The sequence below is a fragment of the Scardinius erythrophthalmus genome, assembly GCF_964197995.2.
Source record: "Scardinius erythrophthalmus genome assembly, chromosome: 20".
In the NCBI taxonomy this organism is placed as follows: domain Eukaryota; kingdom Metazoa; phylum Chordata; class Actinopteri; order Cypriniformes; family Leuciscidae; genus Scardinius; species Scardinius erythrophthalmus.
This window is the reverse complement of record NC_138240.1, coordinates 8,767,381-8,782,869: the sequence shown is the minus strand read 5'-3', so window position 1 is coordinate 8,782,869 and position 15,489 is coordinate 8,767,381. Positions and strand designations below refer to the sequence as shown.

The 15,489-nt window shown below is 40.8% G+C and overlaps 1 protein-coding gene across 1 annotated transcript in view; it reads left to right on the top strand.

The window, feature by feature from the left end:
* Positions 1 to 15,489, top strand: part of agbl4 (AGBL carboxypeptidase 4) — a gene marked incomplete at its 5' end in the record, with an annotated part of 352,800 nt that overhangs the window by 321,864 nt on the left and 15,447 nt on the right. Inside the window, 2 exons of the mRNA XM_081349121.1 lie at positions 3,416 to 3,568; positions 9,256 to 9,418. Coding sequence (XP_081205247.1) covers positions 3,416 to 3,568; positions 9,256 to 9,418 — 316 coding nt within the window. The remainder of the gene's footprint in view (positions 1 to 3,415; positions 3,569 to 9,255; positions 9,419 to 15,489) is intronic.

The window sequence follows — 15,489 nt, the reverse complement described above, 5'->3', positions numbered from 1 at the left end:
ATTAATTATTAAAAATTTTGACTTGTATAGCTTCTTTTTTTAAGTTAGAGAGTTTAAAAGGTACTACATAAGATGAATCTCCCAGGTATTACAGTCTTCTTTTTTATTTCACTTCATTTCTTTGTCTTTCATGAGCTCAGCACTGTGACAGATGGCACCTGGTCCCAGATCAGTGTGGAAAGGTTACTTCTTACCCGGAGGTAGAGAACAGCTCTTGCAGAATAGAGCAGCAGCCATTTCATTTCCACTGTTAATTATGCTGTTAACGGTGCAAAATGAGCCAACGGACCTTGCTGAAGGAACACAGCACTTCATGCATACAGTCCCATTACAGAGAGTGTGGTCTTAAGCATCTCTTTGAGCAAGAGAAAAGGTCACAAATGTGTTTGAACGTGTATGCATGAGTAAAGTCAGCGGCCCCACCCTGACTTTGTAATGCACGGCGAGTATGTGGGCGATTAGACAGTTACCCGCCTCAATTGCACACTGGGAACCCCTTGAAGGAGCTGATAGAGCTACCTTAACGGTGACCAGTGCGCTCTCTCTCTCTCTCTCTCTCTCTCTCTCTCTCTCTCTCTCTCTCTCTCTCTCTCTCTCTCTGTCTCTCTCTGTCTCTCTCTCGTTTTCCCTCCTCCTTTTTTTGTCTATGTGTTGTTTCTCCCTCTTCCTTGCGGGCTCCATCCATCAGACTGGCATGCGTGCAGCCGCCCCACTCTCAGCCACCATATTTCACCGCCTGCCATCAGAGGCCTGACAGCCCTGCGCTCACTAGGAAATTGCTTTGGCTGTGAGCGGAATTTCAAGCACCGGGTGCTGCCCGATCTCTCCCCCCACTCTCATCTCTCTCTCTCTCATCTCTCTCTCTCTCTCTCTCTCTCTCTCTCTCTCTCTCTCTCTCTCTCTCTCTCTCTCTCTCTCTCTCTCTCTCTCTCTCTCTCTCTCGGTCTTTGACTCCTGATGTTTCTCTTTCTCTCTCGCTTGCTCTTCCTTACTTCTGCTTTACCTCCCTCTCCCCACGACCCGCGGGATTCGAGGTGCGCTTCGGAATGTTTAATGAAGAAAGAAAAGGTTTGCTGTAGATGGAGAGAGCGCGGGAGGGGGTCAAAGGGTAGAGGAGTGGGCCCTGTTATGCCTGCATCAGACGCTTACAATGTACACAACGGATCGAGAGAGATAGGCAGCCTCAAACAAAATGGCCATTACTTTGTTGCCGTATAGATGCGCGTAGCAGGATGCTCCTTTTGATGCCTTGTCACCGAAGTGCTGTGACTCACTCTGTCTCTCTCTCACCCACACACAATAACACACACACTCTCACACACACACACACACACCGACGAAGCGCATCAAACGGCAGCCCCCATCGTGGCGACACCTCATTCTGCTCGACAGCGTGATCCTCTCTCGACACAAAACCACACACAAGTGTCTCTCTCATCATCTTGCCAAGCGCTGGCTTAATGATGTGGCAGCCATGATGGAACAGCAGTTTCCTGCACTGCAGTGCTGTTATACAGTAACTGAGAGAACACAGAGCCAAAATGACGCGTGGGCGGATTGAGAGGGGGCGTATCTGAAGGATTGTCCTCTTTTTGAGCACTTTTTTGAGGATGTAAACACTTCACATATGTCTGTTTATTCTGTTTTCATGGAAGTATAGTTACGTTTTCAGTCTTCCTTGCTGAGATGTTTCTTTCTAGTGTCACTTTGCCATTTGTTTCTGAATTGAATTTCTACTCCGTGTTTCGTTTTTGGGGGGTTTTGCTGACAAATATTATTGTATGTGTTTCCCGGTCCATATTAATCATTTATTCTGCATTAAACGGCTGAAATCCGGCCTGCGGTTGAGGTAGTGAGGCGTGCCTGCTTCGCTTGCTGACTCAGGAACATGAATTAATCCCTCTAAACTATGGCAGTTGTGACAGCTGTTCTATAAAACACCCAGGAGTGCTGTTGCTCTTTCACAGGACCGTGATGAAAAATGCTGCACTTATTTTTGCACACAGCATAGTTTGATAGTTTAATATTTAAGATGTTTGCTTGCTCTGTGTTTCTATGGACAGTCAATCTCTCGTTGTCTGTGTTAACTGCAAAAATGAAAATGTACTCACCCTCGTGTCATTCCAAACCTCAATGACTTTCTATCTTCCCTTGTGCACAAAATAAGGATGTTTTTAAAGGGGTCATATAATGGTACATGCACTTTTACAAGTTGATTGTACTGAAATGTGTGTTGGCAGTGCCTGTACACAACCATCATAAAATGATAAAAATCCATCCAGCTTTTTTTTTTTTAAATCTTGTTTCCTCCCATCTCAAATCAAGCTGTTCGATTTTGTGACGTCACAAAATCGACGCCCCTCCCACGATGGTTGATTGACAGCAGCGTTTCAACACAGACCCGCCCTCGTGCCCTTGTGAGCAAGCTGTCAATCATAGCCCGCGCGAACCGGCGCGTTCATTGTTGATAGCTGGAGCTCTGAGTAGAATGGCGTCTAAGCGATTGTGGTGTTCTGTTCTTGGGTGTAAATCGCTTCCACGCTTCACGATGAATGCGGCTATTTTTACACTCAGGTACATTACGGCATGTTTTCTATGTATGACGTTCTCAATATAATTCATAATCCCATGTTTATAATGAACAACGCGTTATGGTTATTGAGTTATTGTGTTACAAACAGTGTGCGCACAGAACAGAGGGGCAGGGTGAGCAAAGCTCATTATCATTTAAAGACCCATGCACTCAAACGGCGTGCTGAAAACAGAGCTGTTTTTGACCAGGTAAAATTAGTGTTTTCTTACAATACTAATGAGAATTTTTAATTAAAGTATATTACAAACTTTTAATTTAGACCCTAAAGAATCATATTAGCTTGTACAAAAATGACATTATATGACCCCTTTAAGAATTTTCTTTTATCCAATGAAGTTACACTACCATTACGTACCATTTGGAAATTCTCTTTTGCTTATGTCTGCATTTATTTGATAAAAAATCTATATTCTGAAATATTATTACAATCTAAAATAACTGTTTCCTATTTTAATATATTTTAAAATGTAATATATCCCTGTAATATCTAAGCTGAAATTTCAGCAGCTATTAGAGTTTTGTTTTTTTTTGTTGGTTTTTTTTGTGGAAACTGAAGCATTTTTGAAAAGTATTTATTTGCAATAGAAGAAAAGTCTTACTGACCCCAAACTTTTGAACTGTAATGTATATTATGAATATGAATATTGTGAATATGAATGTACATATGAATTTGCCTTAAAAAAAATTCTCTTTTGTTGAAGTGCAGAGTTTTATTTATTTATTTTAAATATTGTTCACAGTGTGTTGTCTGCCTGTTCATCTTTCCACTTGTCTGTCTGGTCTCTCTCTCAATCATTTTGTCTCTCTCTGTCTGATTTACAGAAAGTGAGTTTGGAGTTCTACATTGACGTGCACGCCCACTCCACCATGATGAATGGCTTCATGTATGGTAACGTCTTTGAGGAAGAGGATAGAGTGCAGAGACAGGCCGTCTTTCCTCGACTCTTGTGCCAAAACGCGCCTGACTTCTCTCTTGTGAGTCTCAAGGGTATTACCTTTTATTGCTTTTTTTGTTGAAAAACACAAAGGCCCTCAAACTGCTGTATGGTTGTTGTTTTGTTTTTGTTTTTTAAGTTTAAGTAATATTTACAACTATTTTATTTTTGTCCTTTTTGCTACTTTGGTGTTTGTACATACAGTATGTTTACATGTTGCCTGCAAAAGCATCTTGGCTTAAAGCATTAGCTCACTCAAAAATGAAAATTCTGTCATCATTTACTCACCCTCGTTTTGTTTTAAACCTGTGTGACTATCTTTCTTCTGTGGAACACAAAAGGTCGCGACATTCAAAGTCAATAGGCCTATATCACGGAAAAATTGAAGACCGGAAGTACGTCTTTTAGTAGGGATACAGCTCTTCCGGTTAGCTCTTTACAATGGCGGAGTCCGATAGATACCGCTGGACCAAATCTCTCCGCAACCTGCCTGAAGTCACGATGTGGTTCGGATGGTAAATGAAAACTCTCAAGTGGAAAAGCTGTGTTATGGCTGTCTACATCCTGACGCAGAGCAACCCGGTACACTATAACAACAGCGGCGGGTCGTTCGCCAGTTAGGTAAACGTTTCTATGGTAACAGCGAGTTGGACCAATCAGCAGACGTTGCTGCTATGCTTAGGATTGTGAGTAGTGTAGTTTTTTTTCATAAGATCGCGGATAAAACATGTTTTTCTTAAAACAAGGTTGATTTCATACGAACTTATAGCTTCTACAGGAGCAAAAACCTTCGTTTCACAACCTCATAGCTCCTGGTCAGTCTACCTCGGATGGTTTAGACATTATGGCTGATAATATAAATCCTTATGGAGAAATACTGTTAACCGGAAGTTCTGAATCCCTACTCCGCGTTCCGGAAGCAGGAAGTGTGACATAGGCCTATGGCTCACAATGTTGTTTTGAACCCCGACATTCTTTAAAATATAACCTTTGGTGTTCCACAGAATTTAGGAAATCAGACAAGTTTTGAATGACAAGAGGGTAAATGTTGACAGAATTCAAATTTTTGGGTGAACTGTCCTTTAATGTGTTGTAGTATATGCGGCGTAAACTGCTAGGCCACGGCTCTGACAGATTTAAGGGCCTTTCTCACTGATCGCGATTAAGCAACACAAATGTACGTCGCAATGGCGCTCTTGAATCGAAATAATAGATCCCTATGGAGCAATCAATCTCAACATGACAAAGCGAGATTTTTTTTTTTTTCAACCAGTGTCGATTTCTTTTTTTCCGGTGCTCCGCGATGAAACAAGCCATCCAATTACATTTGAGCTTACCCAAGCCAAGTGGTGGCGCTGTTTTGAAAAACTGTGTAAACACCCAAGAAAAGTATTCCGGAAGAGAGAAGAGAATGGATGTTGATTGTTATCATTGGTGTCTGAGAAAATATTTATTTTTACATGTGCTTTATTCAGATTATCATTTTTATTCCTTTTCCACTGAATTATGCGATCTGAAGAGCTTGGAACAGCGTATGTTTTCTTCTGTGCGTGTGTGTTATGAGTCAGAATATCAATCTTGAATCAATCTTTTCACGTTCAGTGTGAAAGCTCTGTTCCTTGGACGATTTGTTTGCCTTTATCATGTCATGCTCAGTGTGAAAGGATCTTAACTCTCATTTCTGAAAAATACTGTGAAATATCTGGTAAATTGTTAATATGTTACTATTGCGTTATGTGTAACTGCATGTAGGATACAAAATTAGGAATGGCAGCGTAATGTTGCGCATGACGTTACCAGAGATCATAAAGTTTCTCTCTGCCGTTACACTGATAGGTTCCTTTTTTTCTTCAGCAAAAGAAAATCATTGGCTGAATTTCATCTCCGTCAGCCTTTTCACTCTTAGCTCTTTACTCATTAGCAAACGGCGCATGGAAAAAACGTTATTGGTATTTTCTCCAAAAATTCAATACACCCCATAAATTAGTACATTTTTTGTTTCCAAGATGAAGCGCGTCAACACAAGCTATTTTTCCAGGTGCCGGCAAGTAACCTTTTCAATTCTGCAGAGCAAGACAATAACCAGACTCAATATTGCTGATGAGGTGTCTATATGAGAGGAGCAGAGCCACTTTAACCATTTGCCACGGTGAAGCTCTTTTGGATGAGCCGGGAACCGCATGCTGATGAAGACACGCTTATATACGTCTGAAAAGATACATGAACCATCCGTGCACCCAGTGCCTTCATAACACAGAGCTGGAGAGATATTATTGCGTCTGCTCATTGGCACAGACCGAATCCTCTCAACCCCTTCTCATTTTTCACTTGACAGCTATATTAATTGGTAATTTCCACACAGTTTTCAATGTCAAAATGGGATAGCATGAATCAAGAAGATTGGTTATTCTTTATTTGCTTTTGTTTATTTACAAATTTACTTCTGGTTTATTTTTCGTCTGTATTCAGAGGTATTGTTTGGAATGATGTGTCTTCTAGCTCATTGCACCCCTTCCACTCTTTTACCATTCTTCTTTCTTGTTCCTCTTTTCATTTGGTTCCATTATAGTTTCCAGAGGATCTCATCATTATGATTATGATGTTTTGATTAGGATGGATGGTTGCAAAAAGTAAAAATGTATAGTAGCTGTATAGTAGTAATGTATAGTAGTAGTAAATGTATAAATGAATGGACAGATGAATGGATGGTTACAAATGGATAAATAATATGGATGGATATTTAATGGATAGAAGGATGAACAGATTGATTGATCTTTTAATAGATTGATAAATTCAGATATTGATGGATGGATAGAAGTTGGATTGATTGATAATGAATAGATAAATGTTTGTATGTTTTATGGTTGGATGGATTGATAGACTTAAGGCCCCGATATACTCACAGCAAAGGTGTTTACCAGCCAGAGCGAAGTTTTCCAGAAAGTTCGCTTTGGCAAGATTTTTTCGAACTCCCGAAACGAACACAAAACTTCATTTTGGCTTGATTTTGTTCGAAATGAAGTTACACCAGTCTGTTCTTTGATTTTGCTTGAAGTGTATCAGGGCCTTTATAATGTATGGATAAATTAATGGACAGAAAATGGATGGATGGATGGATGGGTAGATGGATGGATGGATGAAAAAATGGGTAAATAGATGAGTAGATATGTAGATGGATAGGCAGGTGGATGGAGAGATGGATGGAAATGGGTAGATAGATGTGTAGATAAGTAAATGAATAGATTAGTAAACAGAAAAACGGATGGATGGATGGATGGATGGATGGATGGATGGATAAATAATTACTATGAATGGAAATGGATATGAATGGATAGACAAGTCGATGGATGGACAGATGGATGTGCTTGTTTCCTGGAGGGTGGAGTTGTGCGTGCGTGAGTGCGTGTGTGTGTTTGTGTGTGACCTCAACAAAGTGTTGTATTTTGCTTACCTACAGTTTTACACCAGTGATGGTCCCATTGTGGAGGTCCCCCTCTCCCCTCCCTGCGGCCCCTTATGCTCGGTGTCGCTCTTTGTCAGCATGCAGTTCCTCCAGCCTGCAACAGTGACCTTCAGCATGCAGGAAGTGTGACATTTCAGTAGCTCAGCCAGCAGAATACGGGCAGAGGACTAACCTTTATTGCCCAGTCACCCATCTAGAATTTGCAGACTTCTCTCATACTTACACAAAGAGCCGCTTTTCACAGCCTATGAATATTCTCTGCCTCACAGAAAAAATGTCACCACATTATTTATGATTCTTTTTTAAATGCTGTTTGTGTTTTCTGTGTGTGTGTGAGAGAGAATGTGTGTTTGCGTTCTCAGTTTAAGGTTAAGCTCTGTTTTTGTGGATCTAATACATTGTGTGTTTTGAAGCTAAGCTCTCTGAAGCATTGTTATGCATTTGTTTGTGTGTGTGCGCGTGTGTGCGTGCGTGTGTGTGTGTGTGTGTGTGCGTGTGCGTGTGCGTGTGCGTGTGCGTGTGTGTGTGTGTGTGTGTGTGTGTGTGTGTGGTGACAGGAGGGCATAGAGGGCAGGTCTCCAGCTGGCATGTTGCCCTCTATCTCTCTGCCTATTCAGCACACAGCCATCCCAAAGTTCATCCGGCATATTGAGGGAGCGCTGCCTCTGGAGAGAGTCATGTCTCAACTGCGCTTAGCCACCAGCTACACGTCACACTGACACTAGATCAGTCACTTTTCTTGGGCAAAAGCAAACATTTACCAGCCATTATAGCTGAGCCATGGAAAGGCACAGAAAGTGCAGTGTAAGCAAGCACACAACTGCAGGAAAAGTGGAGAGCAAGGAAAAGTTGCCAGCAAACTTAAGTACTTTTGTAATGGACAAAGTGGCATAAATTATCAGGCCAATCCAATGCGATCCATAATTAGTTTCCTAAATCCAATCAATAGCTTCCTCCTTGTGGCAACTCTGAGTCGAGTGTACAATAAAATCGGTTTTGTTGGGGAGCTAACTTTTCAGACTAACTATTGTGCTATTTTTATTTTTTGTCATTCTCCAAAAGCTGCTGATATCTTATGAGTGTGTGTTTGTGGTGGTCTTATGAAGTCCCTTCTTGGTTTTTGTTTTTTTAGTGCAGTGTAACACCAGAGATGGGACCATCAACACACAAACAATACTGTATACTTTTATTTTCAATTCATTATTCTTTTATATTATTTTTACTATAATATATATATATATATATATATATATTTTTTTTTTCATTTATTTATTGATTGATTCCACTGTGTTCTTGCTATGAACATAGCCTTTGATACTGAAATAGTTTTTGTTGTGGTTTCTCTCTTTTGTGAAATCACTTCTCAGAGATCTTTGATGCCAGAAATATTAGACTTTATTTTACAACAAAGCCGAGCATCTCCTGGAGAAGATCACTCCAGACCTTTGCTCAGCTCACACATATGTACCATACATCCTTTTCCAAAGATGGTAACACACCCTATAGATATTTTTGGGTAAAGGTCTTAGGATTTTCTTCTGCAGCAACATTCCAGGCCTTTCTTCAGGCTTCCAAAAGTCAAACCAAAGTCACACACAGAAGAAATAATGGTGTACAAATATATAGCTTATTTTCTAAATAATAAAATCTTCTACATTAGTCAGTTATTTAATAAATAATGCAATATAATACTACTAAATGTCAAATCAAAGTCTCAAGCATTTTTAACAGTTTTTACATTGCATATATAATAACTATATACAAAAATAGTGTAACAAGCATATTTGTGCTTTTATTTGTTAATACTGACTGTTGTTCATGTATTATTTAGTCACCTTCTTTTTGGACCATTAGTCAACAAATCCTCAGTAAACACAGCAGGTGTCACGATCATTGCAGGTAAGGAGGAGATGCCCTTTTAATTTAACCGAGCTGAGTGCTCACTAAAAAAACGCTCACTCACACATCTTTTTTCCCCTAAGCAATTTCAAGTTCATTTATATTCAAACGAGATCAAACGTGATGATTTCTGAGTAGGCGAGTTGTTTACTCCATCCATTTCCACTAGTTTGACCCATTCACGCAGATAGGCGGGCATTCAAAGAGTTATCAGCCAATCACAGCTGTGTTTTCATGGTTTCCCCACTCAAAAAAAGCTCAAAAAACATCCCTGCTCCCAAGTAAGTCTTATTGTTCTTCTCTATTCTCTCTCTGTTTTACCGTTATTAATCATTCTGTTGTATTATCTGTGTGTCTCTGTGCAGTCCAATACAACGTTTAACCGTGATCTGGTCAAGGCCGGCACCGGCCGACGCTTCCTGGGTGGTCTGTTGGACGACACGTCGTACTGCTACACGCTGGAGGTCTCCTTCTACAGCTACCTGACAGCAGGAACCACCTCACCTGTGCCGTACACTGAGGATGGCTGTATCCTTTCAGTCCATGTACAGTGGGGAGAACAAGTATTTGATACACTGCCGATTTTGAAGGTTTTCCCACTTACATAGCATGTAGAAGTCTGTCATTTTTATCATATGTACTCTTCAACTGTGAGTGACAGAATCTAAAACAAAAATCCAGAAAATCACATTGTATGATTTTTAAGTAATTCATTTGCATTTTATTTCATGACATAAGTATTTGATACATCAGAAAAGCAGAACTTAATATTTGGTACAGAAACCTTTGTTTGCAATTACAGAGATCATACGTTTCCTGTAGTTCTTGACCAGGTTTGCACACACTGCAGAAGGGATTTTGGCCCACTCCTCCATACAGACCTTCTCCAGATCCTTCAGGTTTCGGGGCTGTCGCTGGGCAATATGGACTTTCAGCTCCCTCCAAAGATTTTCTATTGGGTTCAGGTCTGGAGACTGGCTAGGCCACTCCAGGACCTTGAGATGCTTCTTATGGAGCCACTCCTTAGTTGCCCTGGCTGTGTGTTTCGGGTCGTTGTCATGCTGGAAGACCCAGCCACGACCCATCTTCAATGCTCTTACTGAGGGAAGGAGGTTGTTGGCCAAGATCTCGCGATACATGGCCCCATCCATCCTCCCCTCAATACGGTGCAGTCGCCCTGTCCCCTTTGCAGAAAAGCATCCCCAAAGAATGATGTTTCCACCTCCATGCTTCACGGTTGGGATGGTGTTCTTGGGGTTGTACTCATCCTTCTTCTTCCTCCAAACACGGCAAGTGGAGTTTAGCTCTATTTATACCAAATATATACCAAAATACCAAAAAGCTCTATTTTTGTCTCATCAGACCACATGGCCTTCTCCCATTCCTCCTCTGGATCATCCAGATGGTCATTGGCAAACTTCAGACGGGCCTGGACATGCGCTGGTTTGAGCAGGGGGACCTTGTGTGCGCTGCAGGATTTTAATCCATGACGGCGTAGTGTGTTACTAATGGTTTAGTGTGGTCCCAGCTCTTTTCAGGTCATTGACCAGGTCCTGCCGTGTAGTTCTGGGCTGATCCCTCACCTTCCTCATGATCATTGATGCCCCACGAGGTGAGATCTTGCATGCCCCAGACCGAGGGAGATTGACCGTCATCTTGAACTTCTTCCATTATCTAATAATTGCGCCAAAAGTTGTTGCCTTCTCACCAAGCTGCTTGCCTATTGTCCTGTAGCCCATCCCAGCCTTGTGCAGTTCTAAAATTTTATCCCTGATGTCCTTACACAGCTCTCTGGTCTTGGCCATTGTGGAGAGGTTGGAGTCTGTTTGATTGAGTGTGTGGACAGGTGTCTTTTATACAGGTAACGAGTTCAAACAGTTGCAGTTAATACAGGTTATGAGTGGAGAACAGGAGGGCTTCTTAAAGAAAAACTAACAGGTCTGTGAGAGCCGGAATTCTTACTGGTTGGTAGGTGATCAAATACTTATGTCATGCAATAAAATGCAAATGAATTATTTAAAAATCCTACAATGTGATTTTCTGGATTTTTGTTTTAGATTCCGTCTCTCATAGTTGAAGTGTACCTAAAATTACAGACCTCTACATGCTTTGTAAGTAGGAAAACCTGCAAAATCGGCAGTATATCAAATACTTGTTCTCCCCACTGTATATATATATATATATATATATATATATATATATATATATATATATATATATATATATATATATATATATATATATACGTTTAATTCAGTGTGTTACTTGAAATTTAATTGCAATTTCTGAGTGAAAATGGTTTCAAAGTAAATCCTACACCGTTTGTTTAGTGTACTATTCAAAAAATTGTATGCATTTAAATTAATCAAAAGTGACTGTAAAGACATTTATAATGTTTAAAAAAATGCTGTTCTTTTAAACTTACTATTAATTAAAGAATCATGGTTTCCACAAAAATAGTAAGCAGCAAAACAAATGTTTTCAACATTGATTATAAGAAATGTTTCTTGAGCGAGGTCTGCTACCTTTCACGTCACATCTCAAAATAGTAACTAGTGAAGGATTTGGGACAGTGTGCATTGAGATGAATGGGAACTCTAACAGATAGTTTTCTCTATTTTTTATAGACTTTGCAGACTTCTGTTTCTCTCTGTCCTCCTCAGGTATCTCTGACCCTGAAACCTCCTGCTGTCTGAAAGATAAAATGAACAGATAAAGACGAACTTCTCATTTTGTTTTGCCTCTCCAAATTTGTTCTGTTTCATAGTGAACTGATCACGTTTTGGGTCTTTAGATATAGGAACCACAGGTCGTTTTATTGACAGAGAGGTATTGAAGAGGAACTGGATCCTGTTGGTTACATGTTGTTTGTGAGTTGGTTTGTTCAGTGACAAGCAAACACCCCGGTCACTGTATCTTCCCTAAAGAGTCTTGATTCAACTACAACGATCAAGAACTCCACTCTCATTGAATTTTCCCCTTCATGAGGAACATATGGCTGGTGTAAAGACCCGATTTTCTTGAATCGATGCTGCAGCTCCGTAGACAAAAGCCAATGACTTGTGCTGCCGTCTTACTTTCTGAAATTATCTCTCCAATGTTGGTGCACCGAGCGACATACTGGGTGGTGTCATGGTTCGATAATGAAGGCTGGGGTGATTGTCACACTATTGAAGCTCGGCTCTCTTCCCTGCATTTAAGCTGCATGCCGGTCGTACAACTCCATCCCCTTATTTACCAAGAGCAATGCTTACTCATTGATCTCTTAATTATTCTGGGAATCATTATCAGAGAGCGAGGCTTTGACCCAGTTGGCTGTTAGATGCATGAGAGACGTCGACTGGCCAAGTCGTGTCGATGAGGATGTGGTGTGAGCGTGTCCATGTGAGTATCTGTGTGTTCATAAGAACATAATGCATATGTTTCAGTGTGAAAATAAATTTCATCAACAATCAGGGTGATTTCTAAGGGTTAAGGTTTATCCTGCTTTAAAACCTACTTCTGAGCAAACACCTGCAGATGTACATTCTGTTTTTTTATTTTGGGCAATTCTAGGACTTTAGTACCAGTTGGACTCATTTAGGGAATATTTTTTTCCTTTAATTGGAACACCTTAGCAATGCTCAGGACACCACCAAGAATACCCTATCAGTGCCTAGCAAGCTCATAGTAACTGCCATAGCAACCACCAAGAACACCTTGGCAACTGACTAGCTACTATTCTGAATACCCTAGCAACCACCCTGAAAACCTTAGCAATTGCTTAGCAACCACCCAGACCACCTTAGCAATTGCCTAGAAACCATCCAAAAAATACCCTATAGCAGACGCATAGCAACCACCCAGAACACCTTAACAAACAATTAGCAATACCCAAGCAACCACCTAGAATACTGCAGCAACTGCATAGCAATCATAACAACCAATGCCTAAGAAACCACCAAGAATACCCCAGCAACTGCATAGCAATTACCCCACAAACACATTAACAACCAATGCCTAAGAAACCACCAAGAATGCCCTAGCAACACCCTAGCAACCACCCATAATACCCCTGCAACTGCATAGCAATCATCCAGAAGAACTTAACAACCAATGCCTAAGGAACCACCAAGAATTCCTTAGCAACACCCTAGCAACCACCCAGAATACCCTAGCAACCTCATAGTAGCTGCTTAGTAATGCCATAGCAACTACCCAGAACACTTTAGCGGCTAGCAACTGCACAGCAACCAGCACTGAACAGATGAAGGAATAATATTTAATGAGTACTTTCAACGAATGATTAGTGAAGGATTCACAGCTAAGTTAATAACAGAGGCTAAGATATTAACTATTAACTATAGGATATTGGCCTAAATAGCCATGCCTTTTTTTTTTTAAGATAATACTTTCTACAGCAATACAGAACCAGAGAGCTTTTGGGAAATGGTGGGTGATTTTTCAGGGTGTTCTGTGCAGATTCATATCTGAATCTGAGGTTGAAAGCTGCTCTATATGAAGGAGTGAATTCCATGACTAAAAGGTCTCTTTGTGCAAACCCGAGATGTGTGTAGCTTAAGTGCCCTCTAGTGATAGGAAAAGGGTTCGCTGAACTTTACTGTGAGCGTGTGTGTGTGTGTGTGTGTGTGTGTTGCCACGGTCATATGTGTGAGCATTTCACCCCTGTATCACTCTGTCATGCACCCAGCTGCTAGATGCTCATATTTACAGGCCTCTCTTGCATGAATTTATTTATTTGTTGGGTGTTTATCTCAGAGCGAGCAGTAAAGCTGCTGACTGATGCCTCATCGCTTTCACTGTTTCTCTCCGCTTGCCTGCTGCCTCGCTGGGCTGTCATCTCCAAGGCCCAGCCGCTCTAGTCGCTGTAATAAGAAACCCATCCATGTAGAATTACTCCACAGCCCTGCAGATTATTTTCCCTTAGTGACAGAGAAAAGATAGAAACAACAAAAAAAGTCATAACTTACCTGTGAGGCCTCTCTCCTTGAAACATCATTTTTTTACCCATCACTTAAAACATCTGTGCCGTGAAGTAGCGACAGGTTAAAGCTGATTGTGGGCTGTGCTGTTTATTAGGTGTGTGTGCAAAACACAAGCTAACAAAAAGGAACCTGCCACTCTGGACGGGAAGAATTGTGGGAGATGTTCGGTACAAACCTGGAACCGTTTGCATGTTTCAGTGGGAGATCATTTGCACACTCTTTGTCGTACACATCTGGGCACACACACAGACATTTATGAGCCTTTAATACAGTGAGAACCACTTTAAATGTTGTTCTCACAAGTCAGTTTTCAACATGTTTCAGTATAATGACAGTTTCTTAAACTTGACTTTCACATGTACAGCCATACACACAAACAGAGGAATATAGATTAGAATGATATTATTAAACATTACATATTATAATAATAATTTTATATGATTATATATCAAATAAATATATATATAAACAGATCAGCTGTTTGTGTAATGAGCGCTTCCACACCGAACGCGAATGTGCTGCGGCGAAAAAACGACTTTTATTTTTTTTCGCTTCGATGTCGATTTTTTTTTTTACTTTTGCAGCGACAGAAAAGGCTTCAGCCAATCGCATACTACAAGGACAATGATTGTGTGGCGTAGCATTGCCAACCAACTCGGTTATCACGACTGAGTATGTTGTGTGATAGTTTTCGTCGTTGTATAGTCCTGTGCTGTGTTGGCTAGAAGGCTAAACTACATTTGGGATAGAAAGCTAATCGTCAAAGATAGAGATAGAGACCATGTTTACGCTGCTCATGTGATGGGTTTTGACGCGAACTATTCACACACGAACTATTCGCTTTTTCGTTACGCATCCGGTGTGAAAGGGCCTTAAAGCTAATGCAAGGGCTAGAAATCAATTAATCCTTTGCTGATACTTCTTCGTTGTCATCATGGAGAGCGCAGTTCATGGTTGCATAGCAACGACAGACGCCATGGGAGCGCAAGCGCTTGTAGGAGACAGCGGCACGGCCGCGCTTTCCACACGTTTTAGACGCCAATTTTTCAAACATTTACTGAATGTACCATTTTGATTTTGTGTTTACGATATTATTTGAGGAAGATGGATGTTTGAAGAAAAGATCTTGCCACCAGGTAGTTCTGTCATGACAGATCCCTGAGTGTTTGGCATGTTAATGGATATGACAATGTTGATATGTTTGGTCTTGGCGGAATAGATCTGCTATGAGGCTGCTGCAGAGCAAGTCTGGGACTTGCTACTGCCAATACACAAACGATACGCTGCTATGAGCAAGTAAGACATGCTGCTGCTGTACAATATATAGTAGCATACATGAATTACCCGTAGCAGATCTTTACAGGTGGAGCTGCGGAAGCTGGGGGGTTTCTGAAAGCGCACTGCAACTGCTACAGAAAATGCTAACCAAGTATTTGAAGGTTGAGCTGTGAGCTCATTGGCTACTCATACAGCATAAACCAATCAGTAGTGATGGCAATTTCAAAATACTGCTTCATGAAGCTTCGAAACCTTTAAGAATCTTTTGTTCCGCATCAATGGTTCGGAACGTGTATCAAACTGCCAGAGTCACGTGATTTCAATAAATGAGGCTTT